This window comes from Saccopteryx leptura, chromosome 11 (genome assembly GCF_036850995.1).
Source record: "Saccopteryx leptura isolate mSacLep1 chromosome 11, mSacLep1_pri_phased_curated, whole genome shotgun sequence".
NCBI lineage: Eukaryota > Metazoa > Chordata > Mammalia > Chiroptera > Emballonuridae > Saccopteryx > Saccopteryx leptura.
In genome coordinates, this window is record NC_089513.1 from 59505435 (window position 1) to 59525850 (window position 20416).

The 20416-nt window shown below is 40.6% G+C and overlaps 1 protein-coding gene across 1 annotated transcript in view; it reads left to right on the forward strand.

Moving 5' to 3' along the window:
- Positions 1-15974: 15974 nt before the first annotated feature.
- Positions 15975-20416, forward strand: part of GNAL (G protein subunit alpha L) — a 211171-nt gene continuing 206729 nt past the window's right edge. Inside the window, exon 1 of the mRNA XM_066353423.1 lies at positions 15975-16329. Coding sequence (XP_066209520.1) covers positions 15990-16329 — 340 coding nt within the window. The 5' untranslated portion in view covers positions 15975-15989. The remainder of the gene's footprint in view (positions 16330-20416) is intronic.

Here is a 20416-nt window from a genome sequence, read left to right on the forward strand (position 1 = left end):
AATGTAACCCAATTTTACTTCATTTTGAGAAATGTCCTAAAGGGCAGGAATCACCTATATTCAAGAAAAGTCCACAAGGCACTGGAGTTGTGGTCACATTCCATACTCTACAGCTAGAGTCCAAGTCCTAATGATCACTGCTTTTAACTGGAATTAGGAGCAGGTCCCAGCCTAAAATAGGCATGGGGGCATTGAGACAAGAGGAATAAAGGGGATACTATACATTAAACAAAGGAACAGAAATAAGACTGTTAATACTCACAATAGAGATCTTTGAGGGATAAATAAAACTCGAATATTAGGCAAGGCATAGTAAGTGGCCCTTGTGTTTACAAGAAATGAGATTAGTTTACCTGCTATTTGGAAGAAATACCCTAGGCTCGTTCACAGTGACGTGAGATGGGGGCCACCGGCCCTGGGCACCTTTAACCTTCAATGGCATGTCCCAGCAGGCTGGGCAAGATCAGATCACAGGTAGCTGGAGCAGGGCTGGAAGAGACTGAACCCTCCCTCTGCAGAGCAAGGGGGCAGCTTACCTTCTCCTGTTCCTTTTTCCCACATCAAAGGCATGTCCCCTGATGGGGGCTGAGAAGCCTGGCAGGCTTTAGCTCAATGACTTTTCTTTCCACTGTTGAAGCAGGGCCCTGATGGAATCCTATGAAGCCCCTTCGGGGCACTGGAGCCTTTAAGGGCATATTTGGGATCTTTTTGCCTTTTCTGTTCCTTACTTGGTCATTATAGACCTTAAAAGCCATGCACAGAAGATCTCACTGAGGGGCTTGAGGGCCCTTTTCTGTCTATATAAACTCTTGGAAAAAGACAAAAAACAGCGTTATTGCCTGGATCAAATAAAAAAGGGTAAAAGCTTGTAGGAGAAACAGGTTTGGTGTCTCCTTTAGGATTCCAAGTCTTTCTGCTGCTGAATAACTCAGTACATTAGTATTCAAAAGGAATTTTAAACAAAGAGCATGATAAAAATAGATTTGCAGGAGTTCCAGGATAAGACTCCTTTTTTTTATATTATTTAGCATTGAACAATACTGTTTCAAAATAATAAACCAATTATATAAAAAGACATTATTAACAATTCCTAATGTTTAAATTAAGATTTCAATATTATAGGGCTATAAAACAGCAAATAAAAATAAAATTTTCAAAAAGACCTTTGAAATAATATATACATTTCTAACATGAAAAATACTTTTTATACAGTAAGGGATTATTGGTACAAAATACCCAGCTGGCAAAGAGATACTAATTCTTTTGACCCACAGTAATTTACACTATTAAGTCAGCATGTGGGGCGGGATGCCTAAGGGGGAAGCAGACTCCAAGACCTGGGAGTGGAGTCTGCCACTTTTACCTTTTTTTTTTCTGCAGCTATTAGCAAGACAATGGGTTTTTCCCAAGCAGGACTTTAATCCAAACCACCACCTGCAACTAACTGCCTTGCTTTGAGCAGCTAAATACAATTTTTACAAAATTATTTTCCCAATAGTGGGTTGCTTTAACCTATATGAGGTTTCCAATTTTTCCCATAATTTCCTGAAAATTCTTTTTACAATTTTACTATTTTGGCTAACACAGCGGGTCTTTCCTATGAACTCCATGCCTCCCTTATCAGATAACAATTATGCCACACGAAGGAATTGGGAAACCTGGAGAGGACCCAACACCCCCTTGACCCCGTGGGAGAGTGTTGGAACTTTTAAAAAAAATTTTTTTACTCTAATGGAGGGCAACAAGCCATCATCCCCAACCCACATAGGGCTTGTTTTTAATAATTTTATTCCCTATAATTCTATTACTCATGTTTCTATCACTCCTTCTGGAGTTGCAATTTATTTCAAGGAACTGATAACTAGCAAGGTCCACACCCGTGGTTTGTTAAATTCTAAATATTTTTTTTTTCCTTTAAGACTTTTTTAAAGCAAAGTTTTAATTTTTAATATCATATTATTCCTACCCTGTATTTTCCAAATGGGCAAAACCTCTTTTGGTCAGTAGGCGGATATTTGAAACCAGTTACCTCACCCTTTCTCTAGAGCCTTTCACCCCATCGCTCCGCACACAGCAAGCTGAACCCTAGCCTAGCCGAGCGCGGTGAGGTGGCTGCAGGGCTTGTCTCTTGGTGCTTGGTCTGCTGTTTGCTGTTTCCCTTCTGCTCAGGTGCAGCGCTACAACTGAGGCCGGAGAACGGTGGGGGAGGGGAGGGAACATGCCTACGTTTGCCTCTCCTCAGCCATGGCCCCACCGCTCTGCACACCGCACATCCTGGCTCAGTTTTTCTCTTTTCTCTCACCCAAATCGCTTACTTGCCAGTCCTTCAGCTCCAAAGTCTGGAGAAACACTTTCAATTTGTGGGCTCCACTTTTCTCTCACCCCCTTGGCTGCTTGTAATATGGGACATGTATTTTTCCAGTGCCATGTATTTTGCAATAGGCACACTGATTTTTTCCTATAAGAGTCTTATTCTTTCTCAAATTGCTTCCTTTCTTTCCTTCTTCCTTTTCCTGGGATCCCTTATCCTTAAAAGAGTTTGTCTCTTGGAGTGCTGCTACTATTGCTTTAGTTATTCTTTTTTTCCTGTTTTCAACTCAAATTTTGCTTGACTAAGAAGATGTGGCACCCGCTCTGTATTGAGTATGTTTTAAGCCACTGTTGCAGATTCATTGTTAAATTTAGCTATTGATCAATGTATGGAAACTGATCAGGTCAGTCTGGATCTTCAGTTATGAGGTTCCAAACTGCCTTTACTATCCAGAGATTAAAAGTTCCAGCTGATGCTACCTATTACAAAATTGAAACTTGCTCCAGGAGAATCTAAGAATTAGTGCACTAATAAAAGCAAGAAAGAGACAGATAATTAACTAGCACCCAGAATAAAGGGTGTTTGACTATAAAGGTATTAATTATTATACAAAACCAAGGAGAAAAGCCAACAGAAAGAATAATTTCTTCAGGGGAGAAATCTAACAGGGCCCCTGAAGCTAAAGGTTGGATCCAAGAACAAAGAGAATAAGCAATTCGCCATTTAAGATTGCCTTCTAGTCATAAACCTTTAATTCTTGACACAAAAACTCAAGCCAGCCCTTAAAAACAGATACATTTAGACATTGAACAAAGGACTTCACATACACAAATAACGAGCATGCTTTATTTCAATTAAAATAATACCGGATATTTTGACAAACAAAGACAAAGCTTCATAGACGAGGGAAGGTTTCCCCCTAGTGGCCTTTCAGGTGCATGCAGGCCACGGCACCAGAGATTCCTTTATACCGAGTGTTTCAGACAGAAACAAGGAGAGCAAAGAACGAGATCTCAACAAATACAAAGGTGTGCCTACTCAGGTTTTTCTCTGAGAGCATAACTAGATGCCTCCCAGATAATCCTAAGGCAGAACCAATAGGCTTCCTACTGATGTCTCGGTCTTTGGAGAGTCCCAGATCCAGATAGACTAGTTTCAAACAGCAAAGTAGAAGAGCGGTTCTACCTACACCTCTGGAGTTTCCAATTAGTAAAGCAAAGGGTTTGCTTTACCTACAAATTTCCAGAGTTTCAAATCAGCAAAACAAGAGATTTACCTCACCTACACTTCTGGAGTTACCAATTAGCAAAGCCACTCTGAAGGCCCTACCTACACACCAGAGTTCCACATCTCCAGAGTTACAAATCAGCAAAGCCACAAATCTACTCTACCTACACCTAGTCCAAACCAAATTTGACCAGTACCAGTCCCAGACAGAAAAGCAAAAGCAAGAATTCAGAGGAAAGCTAGAATTCAGTAAAGCCAGAGTAGCTTTACCTACCTCCTTGATTTCTCTGCTGAATTGTCCAAATTGTCGAATTTGGGAACCAGGAGGCATCTACTGGAAAACTGTCTGGACCCACAGGAAGAATGGGAGCCCTGAAAGTCTCAGGTGGCACGCCTCTCCTCGAGATTCAAGCGGGGTCGGGCAGCTCCCCAGAGAGGCTCTCTGATTTGGGGTGTCTCTACCCGGTGACGCAAAACACCGCAGCCCCGCGATGGGCACCAAATGTTGTAAAGTACTCCAGATGTTGAAAGGTACTGTACCTCAATTCTGCAGGTTTACGTAGAGACACCAAGTCCAGATGAATTTTGAAGAGTTTTATTAAAGGAGGAGATTTATTAAATATGCTGGCCGCATACGGCTGACATGGTTGTAGCAAGCCCAAATCATGTGTCCCCAAAATATTTCAGGGGCTGTTTATATACCCTTGATCACACATGGGCAGGGGAGAGCATGACATCATGGCACAAGCTTACAACATTTGTTTAGGGGGTACACAGAAACATTAAGACCTTTAAGGTAACACAATCAATGATGTTTACAAATCTTTTAGGGTTCATCTTCCCTCACCAGCCTAGAGGTATTTTACTCTCAAAATTCCAGGAAAGGGGAGGAATTTCAATCAATGTAAGGTGGTATGTAAATTCTATCACCTATTGAAAGAGAAGAAATTTCTCAGTTAACCTTTATTTTAGATTTGAAACTAAATGACCCGTTGGTCTTGCAAGCCAGAAAACTTCTACATTCTTCTCCCTCTCCTCCCCAAAGAAAGGACAGGACAGGAAAGCCTGACCTTTCCTCCTAGAATGTCAATATTAATTGTGCAGCTTTTTGGTACCTTACAACAGTAGCACCCAAATCCAGATATGGTCTCGGCTCGTTCATCAGTGGCCCACTCCAATAGCCCAGGAAGGCCCCATCCACTTCCCTGGGCCCCCAGAATGCCTTACAAGGGAGATCCCCAAATAGCATAGTTAGCCAAATTTCCTCTAAAATCAGTGCCCTCAGTTTTATTCACTGAAAAAAAAAAAAAAAGACTTGAGTTCAAAACCTTAATGTGTGATTATCAATTGTAATAAAATATCATGCTTATGCCCTGGCCGGTTGGCTCAGCGGTAGAGCATCGGCCTGGCGTGCGGGGAACCCGGGTTCGATTCCTGGCCAGGGCACATAGGAGAAGCGCCCATTTGCTTCTCCACCCCCACCCCCTCCTTCCTCTCTGTCTCTCTCTTCCCCTCCCACAGCCAAGGCTCCATTGGAGCAAAGATGGCCCGGGCGCTGGGGATGGCTCCTTGACCTCTGCCCCAGGTGCTAGAGTGGCTCTGGTCGCAGCAGAGTGACGCCCCGGAGGGGCAGAGCATCGCCCCCTGGTGGGCAGAGCATTGCCCCTGGTGGGCGTGCCGGGTGGATCCCGGTCAGGCGCATGCGGGAGTCTGTCTGACTGTCTCTCCCCGTTTCCAGCTTCAGAAAAAGAAAAAATAAAAAAATAAAAATATATATATCATGCTTATTATGAAATATACGCATAGAAACAGACATTAAAAGATTCTTTGAGATACATATTTTTAGAGGCGTCCTTATATTTTTCAGCAAACCACGGTGCACACCTCCTGGGCATATTTACCCACTGCTCTGTATCTCGGAAAATGCATCTCTTCTGGGCATTAAGTCACATCAGGCCCTTTTTCTGCACCGATGAAGATAAAAAAAAATAAGCTAATGCCCAAGTTGGACCTTGGGCTGAACTACATAACAACTACCAGCAAGAATTCCAAGAAAGGTATCAATAGAATGATGGAGCTATACATTTTGACAATGGGAAAATTCTGAAATGTCCTAAACTAACCTACAACAGGATGGGAGGTAGGAAGAAGAAATGAAGAGTTAATCAGAACTAGCTCCACTTCACCCTTTCCCACCCCCGTTACCTATAGCCAACATAAATTCTTTCAAAACAACTTACATCTTTTCCTCCCTAAACTCATCATATAAAAGAGGCCCCTTGGGCCCAGGATGGAGGAAGTGCTCATCCGCCCCATCCTGATGGTTTAGGCTGTATGTCCCAGGACCTTTTACTACACAGCATATGGCTTAATAAACCCTTTCTTTCAGTAAAGGTTTTGGCCTCAAAGATTTTTATTTAACCCTTTGAGTAGTGAGTTTTTTTCATGCTCGCTGACCCCTAGGAGTGAGGGGTTTTTTGTTTTTGTTTTCAAAAAATAAAATTAGTTCCAGTTACAGTTTTATTAACTTAAAATCATGTTTGTTTGATAACCAATTTATGGAAACAAGAAGAATATACATTTGCCTTTTTTTAATGTTGCCTTATACATCTTTAAAATAAATTGATGGTCAGGAGGCACGAGGACATGCATGAATGTTTGTACTACTTGATGGATACATGAATTTACCAAAACTTCCAAACTGCCCTTCTGCTGTTCCACTTGTCTATCTGACCCTACCCTTGCTTACTGGACTATCACCCCAAAACAGAAAAGTTCTAGGAAGCTGGTCAACTGCCCCGAGGAGAAGCATTCCAGGAAGCCGAAATCGTAGGACTGCAGAAGGGAGCATACCAGAATTGCTGACTCAACGCACACTTGCTCAAAGCTCCCCCCACCTTAATAAATGTTTGCCTCAGAGTCTGTTTTGGTGCACTTCTCCCGGAGGAGTGCCCCGGCAGGTCTTTCTCCTCTAATAAAGCCTGCACACCTGGAGTTCGAGTGCCGTCTCACTCTTACACTACTCAAAGGGTTAGCGATATTCACTGCGGGGGGGGGGGGTGGAAAAGAGCACAAAGAAAAAAAAATCACCTGTGATCTGTCAAAGGTTATCACTGCCAATTCAACATCAATAGGAGTCCTCGATTTGCAGTTGTCTTGATTATGAAATTGCTGGGCTGTGAGGCAGCTCCCTCTAAGTCAGTGGTCCCAAACTTTTTTGGGCCACGGACTGGTTTAATGTCAGAAAATATTTTCACAGACCGGCCTTTAGGGTGGGACATATAAATGCACAAAATAAAATTATGTGACCGGTGTAAAAACGGTGGTATTTTTAAATATAATTGTCGAACTTATGAGACAAGTGTCAAGAGTGAGTCTTAGATGGATGTAAAAGAGGGAATCTGGTCATTTTTTAAAAATAAAACATCGTTCAGACTTAAATAAATAAAATGGAAATAATGTAAGTTATTTATTCTTTCTCTGCGGACCGGTACTAAATGGCCCACAGACCGGTACCAGTCCACGGCCCAGGGGTTAGGGACCACTGCTCTAAGTGACCTGGGCAAGGTGACTCAGGTGAAACAACTCACATGAGACAGCTCAAGTGTTACAGCCCGGTGGCTGCAGCTCCAGCCAGGAGCTGTGCAGGCCCTACAGGCCAGTTCAGGTCTTCAGCTCATTGGATGATTTGATTTACAAGCGTAGACGCTCCATTATATTGGTTGGTTCAGATGGCAGGAACAATGCAGAAGGCTTAGCAGCTCAGTCTATGGCTTTTCCCAGAAACCAGGCATGAGAGGCCCGTATTTATCAATGGCTACCAGACTGTTAATAAATTTGAAACCAGTTTAGCCTCCAGGATTCTTTATTAAAAGGAATTCATTATCAGGGTCAACAAATCCACCTACTTAGAAACAACACTGCTTATACTTCAGAATTCAATTTTTCAGTGACTTTCTATTTATTCAGATTCTTTTGCCTGAAAATGTGTTAAGTTCCTTTTTTTTATTTAGCATGAGTATTTTTATGTCCTTTAAGGTTTTCAATGTTTTCCATTACCATAATACTGAAGAATATATTAAATTTTATAGATCATGATCTTTAAACATGCAACTATAAAAATTTTCACATATTCAAAGTAAACAGAATAAAATAATAAATCCAAATGTGCTCATCATCCACCTTCAACAATTATAAGCATTTTGTCATTCTTACTTCATCTGTAACTCTATCTGCCTCCCACACTCCACTAAGATTTTAATTTTTTAGGTAAAAATTACATATATTGTAATACCCATATCTCAGTTGTATAATTTTGAAAAATGAATGTCAGTATAACCCACATTCTTATCATATTGAACATTCTTTATCTCCCCCAAAATTCATTCAATACTACCCACCTGATGCCACCATTGTTATAATTTTTTTCAACTTGAATTCATTCTTTTCCAGAATTTCATATAAGTGGTATATGTAGACTTTTGTGTTGGCTTTTTTTTTCACCTAGCATAATGTCTGTGAAATTTATCCATGCTGTAAAATTTATTAGTAGTTTACATATTTGTTTTTTATTCGGGAGTGAAAATCCATTGCATGAATATTCCCCAATTGGTTTAGTCACTGTCCTGATAGACATTTGTGTTGTTTCCATTTCAATGCTGTTGTGAATAAAGCTTCTATGTTTTCTTCTACAAGTTTTCTGTGGACACATACTTAAAGTTCCTAGAAGTGGGGTTTCTGGTTCAAAGGATGGATAAGTAAATGTTTAATTTTATAAAACCAAAACTGAAAAACTGTTTTTATGGCTAGACCATTGTATTTTCCCACTAGAAGTAGATGAGTGCTCTGGTTTCTCCACATCCTCACTAACAATTGATATTGAGTATCCTTTTAATTTTAGCCATTTTAGTAGATGTAGTTTTTTCTTTTTTTTTAACAAATTTTTTATTTTTTATTTTATTTATTCATTTTTAGAGAGGAGAGAGAGAGGGAGAGAGAGAGAGACAGAGAGAGAGAAGGGGGGAGGAGCTGAAAGCATCAACTCCCATATGTGCCTTGACCAGGCAAGCTCAGGGTTTCGAACTAGCGACTTCAGCATTTCCAGGTTGATGCTTTATCCACTGCGCCACCACAGGTCAGGCAGTAGATGAAGTTTTAATCTGTGTTTTTCTGATGACTAAAGATGTTGATCACTTCTTTGTTTGCTTACTGGCAAATCATATCAACCTTTGTAGAGTGTTCAAGTATTTCACACATTTTTGAATTGTCTTATTTTTTGTTGGCTTGGGGGAGGGAGTTCATTGTTACCATATGTATTGCAAATACTTTCTGTCTTCTCATTTTAATAGTCTTTTGATGTGCAGTTTTTAATTTTATCAAGTCAAATTTATCAGTTTTCCTTTATGGTTAATTTGCCTGTGTCCTGCCCAAGAAATCTCTGTCTATCCCATGTTACAAAGATATCCACTTATGTTTTCTTCTAAAAGCTTTATGGCGTTAGATAGTATAGTTAAGTCTATGTTTAATCGCCAATTCTTTTTTGTGTGTGGGTAAGGTAGGGCAGTGGTTTTCACCCATAGGACTCTGTGCTGTTCATACAATATCAGGGTGGTTAACCCTTTAGCAGACCAGCACCAGTTCATGGACTGGGCATTGAAAACCAGTGAGGTGGAGGACAGACCCATTTTGTTTTAATATGGACATCCAGTTGTTCCATCACTATTTGTTGAAAACTCTTTCATTAAATAACCTTTACACCTTTGTTGAGACCCCTGCCATAGACCATACAAGTGTAAGTCTATTTCAGCTCTCAGTATTCCATTTCATCGATCTATTTTCCTGTCCTTATGTACCATACTATCTTAATAATTGTGACTTTACAGTAAGTTTTGAAGAAAAGTGGTGTAAGTCCTCTAGCTTTGGTCTTCTTTGCAAAGATTCCCTTGGATTTCTAGGTCATTTGTATTTCCATATAGATTTTAGACTCAGTTTATCAACTTCTATGACAATGGCTTCTGAGATAGCAATTGACACTGCATTAAATCCATAGATTAATTTTTGACAAATGGGCACCCTTATATTTTGAGTCTTTCATGCTATACCTTTCCATTTATTTAGGTCTTCTTTAATTTCTCTCAATCATATTTTGTAGCTCTCAGTATAGAGGTTTTTCACATCTTTTACCAAATTTATTTTTAAGTAGTTTGTGATTTTAGGTAATGTGGACAGAATTTTCAAATTTCATATTCCAAATATATTATTGTTGTTCTTAGTATATATATAGTAATATTTTTGTAAAGTGCCAAAATCTACAGAATTAATATTAATATATCTTAGGAAGTTTAAAGAACATTTTATTAGTTTGGGCTAGGCCTGCAGAAAGATTTTGCAAGTGTGATTTCTATGCTTGTGTGATTAGCATCAAAACTAAGATGGCCAATGGCATTGTGTTGTAAATCAGGAAGAGGAAGGAGACTTGGATTCCCTGACCTACCACCATACCTATGGGAGAAGGGTGAGTAGCTAGCCCAGTGCAGGGAAAGGGAGGATTAAGCAGGCCCTTTCCTCTCCCATCTTTCTTTCTTTAATGGGCCATTCACAAACACTTATCCCCTGACACCATGTAAGCTCCCCCTCCCATCCTGAAAATGTGTGATTAATGTATGTGTATATACCTCTAGACCAGGGGTAGTCAACCTTTTTATACCTACCGCCCACTTTTGTATCTCTGTTAGTAGTAAAATTTTCTAACTGCCCACCAGTTCCACAGTAATGGTGATTTATAAAGTAGGGAAGTAACTTTACTTTATAAAATTTATAAAGCAGAGTTACAGCAAGTTAAAGCATATAATAATAATTACTTCCCAAGTACTTTATGTCAGATTTTTGCTAAGTTTGGCAGAATAAATCTTTATAAAACAACTTACTATAGTTAAATCTATCTTTTTATTTATACTTTGGTTGCTCTGCTACTGCCCACCATGAAAGCTGGAACGCCCACTAGTGGCAGTAGGGACCAGGTTGATTACCACTGCTCTAGACAAAGGGATGGCAAATGAACACTAAAAGATTTGGGAATGTCTTTTAATATGAAAAACAACATTTTTCACTATTGTGTTACCTTATGTTTTAATATGTAGGAATGTTTTTTTATAAATCCTATAGACAAATATTATAAGCTTGATAATGATTGTGTCATGCCCCCCTCCTGCTCCTGCCAACCTGTGTGTGATCAAGGGTATATAACCTGCCTCAGGGCTATATTTGGGGCTGCTGCACAATTTGGGTCTGTTGCCCTGTGTCAGCCATATGCTGCTGGCATATTTAATAAATTTCCTCCTTTAATAAAACTTTTCAAAAACTTATTTGGACTATGTGCCTCTACGAACACCCACAGATTTGTGGATTTAGTTACTTTACAACAATATAATTTATTTTTGTATATTGACTGAGTATCCGGAGTCCTGGCTAAACTCACATATTAGTTCTAGAATGCTTTTAAGATTTTTTTTAACTTTTCCATTGATTTAAGAGAGAGAGAGAGGAAGTGAGAAAGAGAGAAAGAGAAGCATCGATTCATTCCATTGTTGCTTTCTCATTGGTTGCTTCTCATATGTACCCAGACTAGGGATTGAACCCACGACCTCGGCATACTGGGATGACATTCTATCCACCAAGCCACCTGGTCAGGGTCTCCTTGGTATTTTCTATATAAACACTGATATCGTTAAGGAATGCAGACAATTTCACTTTTTCATTCTAATCTTTACACTTTCTGTTTTTTGCCTTCCTGCAATGGCTAGAACCTCAAGCATAATGTTGAAAAAAAATGGTGAGGGCCGATATCTTTGCCTTGTGACCAATGTTAGGAAGGAAGTTTTCAGTATTTCACCATTAATTATGTTAACTACAGGAGTTTAATGAATGTTTCATTATCAGAAGTTTATTTCCATTCGTAGGTTGCTAAGAGTTAAGTTTTTTTCATAAACAGATATTAAATTATTTCCAATGCTTTGCTGCATCTATTAAGGTGATTATACCATTTTTCTTTAACATGTTAATGTATTGAATTGCACTAATTATCCAAATGTTAAATTGATCTTTGGGGGATAAATCTCAACTTGATCATGACATATTTTTTCCCACATTCTTGGCTAATACTTTTATTGCATTTATATTTATGAGTAATTGTAGGTAGACCTCAGAGCACATTCCCAGCAGCTGTGGCTGATGCAATGCTGTGAGAACACTCCAGCACCTGAAACCCTCCTAGGCACACCCAGGAGGAAGCTCGCCTGCTATAAGGAAGTGACTCAGTGCCAACCAGGCAGCTCCCTGACCTTCTCAGCCATTGGCTTTGAAGAACACGCTATAACATCCTATAGGCTGAACCTGTGTAAATAAGCTAGCTTGCTCCCTGAATAAAGTGGATCTGCCCGGAGTCCAGTCTCTGCGTCTCTGTCGTCCTCACCCCTGGTGGGCCTTGTCCACAAGTAATATTAGCCTAAAATTTCCTGGCTTTATATTTTATGTTCCAAGTTTTTGTATCAAAGACATGCTGACTTCAGAAAAGTCACTGAATTTTGTTTTTCTTTCCTCTATATTCTGAAAGAGTTTGTATAAAATTTATATTATCCTCCTTATATATTTTATAGAATTCACTAGTAAAATCATTGATATCTGGAGTTTTCTTTGTGGGGCACTTTTTAGTAACAATTTGCATCTATTTGCTAGATACACCACTATTCAGATTTTCTCTCTTCTTGTGTTAGCTTTGAAAACTTGTGTTTTTGTTACTCTTACTGACCAATGTCACCCAGTTAAATTTAATTTTCTAAATAAAATTTTTTAAAAATAAAAATTGTGCCTTTTTTCAGTGAATTTGTTCATTCCAGCTGTTCTTAAATGTGTTGATATAAAGTTGTTCATAATATTCCCATTAATAATTTTTATATATGTAGCCATTATGAGAGTATTCTGTATCTGATGTTGGGAATTTGAATTTTCTCAATTTCTTGCCAGGAATTTATTAATTTATTTAAATTTTTCAAAGAACCGTAAATTACTTAGCAGTTTATTGTTTAATTTCTAAATATTAAGAATTTTCTAAATACTGTATTGTCATTCTAACTTAATTCCATCATGGTCAGAAGCATACTCTAAAAGACTTTAATGTTTTATAATTTGTTGAGATGTTTTTGGCCCAGGATCTGGTCTATCTTGGTGAACATTCCACTTAAACTTGGGAAGAGCATTTTGTATTTGTTGGGTATAGCAGTGGTCCCCAACCCCCAGGCCACAGACTGGTACCTGTCCGTGGGCCATTTGGTGCCTGTCCGCAGAGAAAGAATAAATAACTTACATTATTTCTGTTTTATTTATATTTAAGTCTGAACAATGTTTTATTTTTTTTAAATGACCAGATTCTCTCTGTTACAATCATCTAAGACTCACTCTTGACGCTTGTCTCGGTCACGTGATACATTTATCCGTCCCACCCTAAAGGCCTGTCCGTGAAAATAGTTTGTGACATTAAACCGGTCCATGGCCCAGAAAAGGTTGGGGACCACTGGGGTATAGTGTTCCATAAATATAAATTAGCTAAAAGTGGCTTGTAATATCATTTAGACCTTCTAGTTTTTCTGTTAATGAGATAAGCATGTTAACAGATTCAACTAAGATGGTTGATTTATTTAAGTTCTGTCAGATATCACTTCATATATTTTGAAGCTCTGTGTACAGATTTATAATTGTTATGTCTTCCTAATGTACTGACCCTTTCATCATGATGAAATAGTTCTCTTTATTTTCAATAAATCTCCATATCTATAAGTCTATGTAGCTTGACATTAATATAGCCACTCCAAGTTTTTCAGGAATAATGTTTCTGTATGTGTTACCATCTTCCAAAATTTCATGTCTACCTGGAACCTCAGAATATGATCTTATTCAGAAATACAATCATTGCAGATTGTAATTAAGGTAAGGAGAGAAAGATGAGATCACATAGTATTAGGGGGGCCCTAAATCCAATGAGACTGGTTTATAAAACACTGAAAGGGACTCACAGAGACACACACGGGAAAGAAGTCAAGTGAAGACAAAGGCAGAGATTGGAGTGATGCTGCCACAAGCCAACAGTCCCCAGGAGCCACCAGAAGCTGGAAGAGGCAAGAAAGGATCTCTGAGGGAATGGGGGGCCCTACCAACACCTTGATTTCTACTTCTAGGCTCCAGAATTGTGAGAATGGTTTGTTGTTTTAAGCTTGCTAGTTTATGGTGATTTATTACTGCGGCGTGAGAAAACTAATACACCACCATATACAGTTTTCCCTCCCTTTACTATCAACTTATTTGGGCCTATATTTAAAGTGTATTCTTTATAAACAGAATAAAGTGGGGTCTTTTCTTACATTCTCTGCCTTTCAATTGAAAGGTTTAGTTCATTTATGTTTAATAATAAAATGGTTGGATTCATGTCAGCCATTTTGTTAATTTGTTTTCTATTTAATTTATTGTTTCTATTCTTACTTTGGGCTTATTTGTATTTTTTTATTTTTACTTTTTGGTATTTTAATTTATTTCCCTAATAGCTTTTTAGGTATCCTGCTTTTCATTATTTTTACTGGTTGCTCCAGGGCTGCACTGAACAAAATAGTTCTTACTAGCTACATGTAGAAATTTAAAGTTAACTAAAATTAAATGAAATTAAAATTTAGTTCTCTAGTCACAATATCCATATTTCAAGTACTTAGTAAGTACACGCGACTAGTGGCTACCTTAACGGACGGTGCAGATATAGAATATGTCCATCATGTTCAGCAGAAAATTCTAAGGGTAACATTACAATCTACTTAGAGTTAATATTATACTACTTTAAATAAAATATTGGAGGCCCTGGCCGGTTGGCTCAGCGGTAGAGCGTCGGCCTGGCGTGCGGGGGACCGGGGTTCGGTTTCCGGCCAGGGCACATAGGAGAGGCGCCCATTTGCTTCTCCACCCCCCCCCCCTCCTTCCTCTCTGTCTCTCTCTTCCCCTCCCGCAGCCGAGGCTCCATTGGAGCAAAGATGGCCCGGGCGCTGGGGATGGCTCCTTGGCCTCTGCCCCAGGCACTAGAGTGGCTCTGGTCGCAACAGAGCAACACCCTGGTGGGCAGAGCATCGCCCCTGGTGGGCGTGCCGGGTGGATCCTGGTCGGGCGCATGCGGGAGTCTGTCTGACTGTCTCTCCCTGTTTCCAGCTTCAGGAAAATACAAAAATAAATAAATAAATAAAATATCGGAACTTTGTGATGGTATTGTTCCTTTACCCACCCCACCCTTTGTAACATTTTTATATGTTTTATATATATTATATATATATATATATATATTTCAGATTCATAATCATTATTTTATATTAGAAACTGCTTACTTATATGACCCAATGATTTATGAATTAAAAATCATTCTGGGTCAGGCCCTAGCCAGGTAGCTCAGTTGGTTAGCACATCATCATGATAAACCAAGGTTGTGGGTTTGACAGGGCACATACAACAGTCAACCAATGAATGCATGCGTGGAACAAGAAATTGATATTTCTCTCTAAAAACAAACGAACAAAAAATAAAAACCCATTAAACTTAACTAATTAACAGTGATATATATTATATATTTTAATTTACTCTATGCAATACATAGCCCACAAAGTAGTTGTGTGAGTTTGAAACAGGATTAGGTTTTTTAGATTGTGTGATCTCATGTTACCTACCCTTTGGTCTACAATTCAGCGTATAGGTATAACTGGAATGCGAGATCTTAAAATTAGTGCCTCTATCTCTTCACCTGCACTTCTTATTTACCACTGTCCCAAGATAAAAGCCACAGTGGTTTCTAAGTGTTGTAATGGCAGCTCCAGAGGTTGACAGCACCACCACCGCCACTGCGGCACTGTCCGTAGCTGCGCAGCGGGCTCGGGAGGCGGTACTTACGGTATGGAAGATCCACATGCGCGTCGTTGTCCATGGTCTTAAGGACCCGCCCGGGAGGCGATACTTGCCTTAACTAGAGTCAGACCAGGCGGCGCTATTTACCAGCAACGTGGACTAGCCAAGACTGCTGTATTTACGGTAACGGAAACCGGCCGTTGCGGCCGTATTTACGGTAAAGAGAACCGCTTGGGCAGCGGTATTTACGGTAAGGGGGGCAGGGCTCACCGAGGCCCGTCGGCGCGGCCGGCTCTCCGCGTTATCAGGTGATCTCCAGCCCGGGCGGCCGCCACCGCTGCGTCCACCGGAAAATGCAAAATGGCCCTTCAGGGCATTGAGGGGCCGCGGTACTGGTCCCCGGCCCCCCGCACCCCCGCCCTGGGTCCAGGTGCAGCCCCCTCCAGCCGCGCCGCGGGCGGCCCCGCCTGAGCCCCGCGCCAGCCGACCCCGCGTCCCGGCGCGTTCCCCGCGCCCGCGCCGCACCCACATGGGCTTGTGCTACAGTCTGCGGCCGCTGCTCTTCGGGGACCCGGAGGACGCCCCGCGCGTGGCCTTGGAACCGCCCACGGAGGGCGCGCGGCTCTGCCAGGCCCATGCGGCCGGGGAAGCTGGGGCCGGGACCCCGCTCCCTCGGGGCGCCGGTGGGAGCCCGGCGTGCGCACAGCCCAGAGCCGAGCGGAGGAAGGAGCGGCGGCGCCGCCCGGACCAGCTGGATGCCGAGGAGCGCGAGGCCGAGCGGGAGGCGAGGAAAGTCAGCAGGAGCATCGACCGCATGCTCCGCGAGCAGAAGCGGGACCTGCAGCTGACGCACCGGCTCCTGCTCCTGGGTAGGTGCCGTCGACGCCCGGATCTGTCGGAGCCCGCGAGCTCGGGGGTTGGGAGAGCCGGGCGCTCGGCAGAGTTCTCGCAGCGCCCAGTCCCGGGGCTGGGCGGCGCTGTCATCCCCGCGCTGGGTGGGCGACGCGCGCAGGCCGGATGCAGGGCGGTTTGTCATCCTGAAATCTTGCACAGCATGATTCTTACCCTGACAATATTTACTTAAGTGATTTGGCCGAGAACACACTACCCCGTGATTTTGCTCTTTTCTACACCTTGCGGTTTGGCCAGTCTCTCACTTCTTACTAATTAATGAGCTTCTCGGGGAATTTTTCCCCCCTCGGTTGATGTATTTCCACCATATGTGACCCACAGGGATGCTAACTGGAGCATCTCATTTCCTGCAACAGTGGCAGTTATGCTGCATTTTGAAAACACAAGTGAAAGATTTATAAGCCCTTTTAGCTTGACCACAAAGCCTTTATTCCAATCACAGAATAATAGAGTTATCGGTAGGTGTGGCTGGTTCCCTTTCAAAAAATAATTTCAACAGCTGAAGATATGGTACTTCTGTTTCATTGAGGGAGTTCAACCTGGTGGTCTCAGAATGTCGGCTCCTCTTTCAGGAGCAGAAAAGAGTGGCAGATTTCCCTCCATCCCCTCCCAGCCGTTCTCTGCTAACTGCAGGAAAGAAAGTGGGCACAAAATCACCAGTTAACAACCGAAAAACATTTACATACACTCTACTGTAGAATCAAAGCAAAAATTATGAATTCCTGGTGCGACTTGTTGCCTTTTAAATTTCAAGGCAAAGAATAAAAAAAATTAAGACGTGAACTTTTGGTCTAAATTTTTTGAGATAAAAGGAAGAATAACTATTCAGATCTGTACTTGGCTGTGTATGGGGAAAGAACCTATTCCACGGTTTGAGTAAGATACCTGCTTATACAAGAATGTGACTTAAATTTAAGGTCTAGAAGACAATTGAGTCTTCAGTTTGAAAAGGCTCACCCACTGCAAGAACACATGATTAAAACAACACAAACCTAGCTGCTGTATCCTGGTGAAACACCTGAATTCTAAGACAAAAAATGAATTTTTGGAGGAGAAACAAAGAAAAAATGAACAAGCAGTTTGCCTGAAAAAGGCAGCAGACCAGCTTGGAAGACCAGCTCGGAGGTCGAGTTTTCATGCACAGTGGTGACGTCTAGAATATGACAGAGTGATGTCTTCAGAGGTCTGAAGACAGAATTGTATCCTAGAGTTTCATACTTCATAAAACCACTATTTGTGTGTGAGAGGTAAATAGATTTTCAGTGATCACCTCCCACACACATTTTTCTGAAAAGAAATTAGAGATTATCCCAACCAATTTTTTTAAAATGGGTCGGATTAAAATACAGTAACTCAAAAAGGAGAGGAGTGTGGTCTCAAAAAATATATATAAGAATAAAATAAATAAGGACTAAAATTGTGGCAGTATAGTGTTGTATAATGTGATTGTGCAGTTGAGCAGAAGTGTATTTGCCGAAGATGATACACACACACACACACACACACACACACACACACACACACACAAACTTACAATTCTGTGAAAAAGAACTTGGAGAGAAGACCTAAAGAATGCACTGGTGAGCTTCAAAGAACCAACTTCTTGTAACAAATGTTGAAAGACTCTTTTCCCTTTGAAGACATAGCCTAATATAGCTTGTGTATCCACATCATATCTGAGATGACAGTGAATCAAATGGCTTACACTTTGGGGGGAAAATATATCTCTCACCCAATGGCATCAAAAGGAAAAGACATACTGTTATATCAGGTGGACATTGTTTATTAGCTTTGGTGTATATTTAAATTAAACACAGAAAGGTTCCTGGGTTTTTTAGGATTTAGCTGGAAATCTCTGAGTCAGAAACCTGATCTACAGACCATTAATATCTTCAAATGCTTGCTGCTTCTTCCATTATATCTAGTAGTCATTTATCTTGCTCACTGGCCCCATTTACTGATTTATTCTGGAAATGTGCATTGGAGGACATTCATAGGTTCAGGAAGGACATACTGGTTTCCATGCCCATTAGTCTTAGGTTAGTTCCATCTTCCAAGATAGTATCTCCTTGAGGAAACCTGCCCAATGTCCTCTAGGGGGAATAAATATGTAATTCCCTTGTATCCATATTGAATTCTGTTCATACCTCTTGTACAGCACTTTGTTACAGTCACCATAGTTGCTTTCCTGTGCTCTGACTCCTACTCAGGTCCATGCAATGACCTGAGCTTTGTTACCTGCGCTGGACTAAGACTTGTGCACCCACACAGTGCAAAGAGAACAAGAGTCTGGGAGCCACCATGGTAATGAGGGCTATGTGGCAAGAATAATGTGGTCCCGTTTTAACTTTTAGATGAAGTGTTCTTTCAAGCATGGGGTGACTGGTTAAGTCCAAAGGGGAGGTGTCAAAATTAGGTTGGAGATAAGGTGAAAGTTCCAGTTAGAAGGCAGCCAGTTCAGAAGGGATTCTGAAGTTGCAACTAGAGCAGTGTCGTAGGAATGGGGAAAGAATGGGCTAGGAGAGGTGGGCAGACCAATGCATGTGGAAGGAGTACCATGGGGAGGAGTTCTCAGATAGCTTTAAATCCCGGAGCGTGTGTTATGTATCTGTCACCTTCAGTTGCCATAATAAAATATGTCGGTAGCTTAAACAACAGACATTCATTGTCTCGTTCTAGAGACTTTAAGTCCCAAGATTGAGGTTTAGTAGGATTGGTTTCTGATAAGGCCTATCTTCCTGGACACAATTCAGCCCAAAACTCATCTAAGGGACTGTATGCTCTGTCTAAAAGCGACAGTGCATCATCCTAGCTTTATCTCGTTGTTGCCATGTGAGAATGCAGACCCATGTTTCTAGGTCTTCTGAATGTCCCGAATAAGATGGGAATTCCTATTTTCATTTGAAACCTACTTATATTTTAGCATTGGCTAAACAAAATAAAACAAATTAACAAAACACAATCTTTGTGACTAATACAGTCTGCAGGTTGCGTCTTATCTCATCTGTCTTAAGCCACACAGACATTTCTGCAGGCTGTGCACTGAGCTTCAGGGACAGCAACCCTGGGTCAATGCCAGCTAAACACACAATTGACAAGGCTGGGTGTGAGATCAAAATATTTATCCAAACCCATATTGGAAGTGAAGCTACATTCACCATTCTTCAAGTGAATTTTCTATCACTGAGCGCAATGGGTACCATTGATTTTTCTTCCACATCTTATTGACTATGATGTAAATTCGCTCCCTATACAGCACTTTACAATTGGAAAAAAGTCATCATGTGCCACCTAACTATTCATTTGATATTATTCATTTTCCAGATAATTATTCAAATTTAAAATGGCCAGTGTGGGTAGGATTTGTGTTTTTTGCTTTATTCCATCATTTCCTGTTGTTTATTTGTATGTTTGGTACTTCTCTGCCAGGAATACATGTTTCGAAATGAAAGAAATCTCTTTGGGACAGTTACTGTAATTTCTTTTGTAATTGACTATTATTAGTATGCTGGATGGTACAAAGGTAGGTTTACCATTGCTTGTATGGAAAATAATACAATAATTAATAAATAATAATACAAGAATAAACTGTGTTTTGGTGTTTACAACTAAACCTACTTTTACCCCACCCTGTAGAACAGAATGCTGGCCTGACCATTTGTGTTTTTTTGTTTGTTTGTTTAATTTTACTTAGAAAATTAACTTTAACAGGGTGACATTGATCAATAAGAGTACATAGGTTTCAGGTAAACATTTCTATAGCATTTGAACTGCTGATTATGTTGTGTATCCATCACCCAAAGTCAACTCATTAATTTGTCCTCCCTTACTCCCTCTCCTTTCCCTCCCCCATAACTACTTCACTTTTATCTATATGTCCATGAGTCTCAGTTTTATATCCCACCTATGTGTGAAATCATATAGTTCTTAGCTTTTTCTGATTTACTTATTTCACTCAGTATAATGTTCTCAAGGTTCATCTGTGTTGTCGTAAATGGCAATATGTCATCATTTCTTATGGCTGAGTAGTATTCCATTGTATAT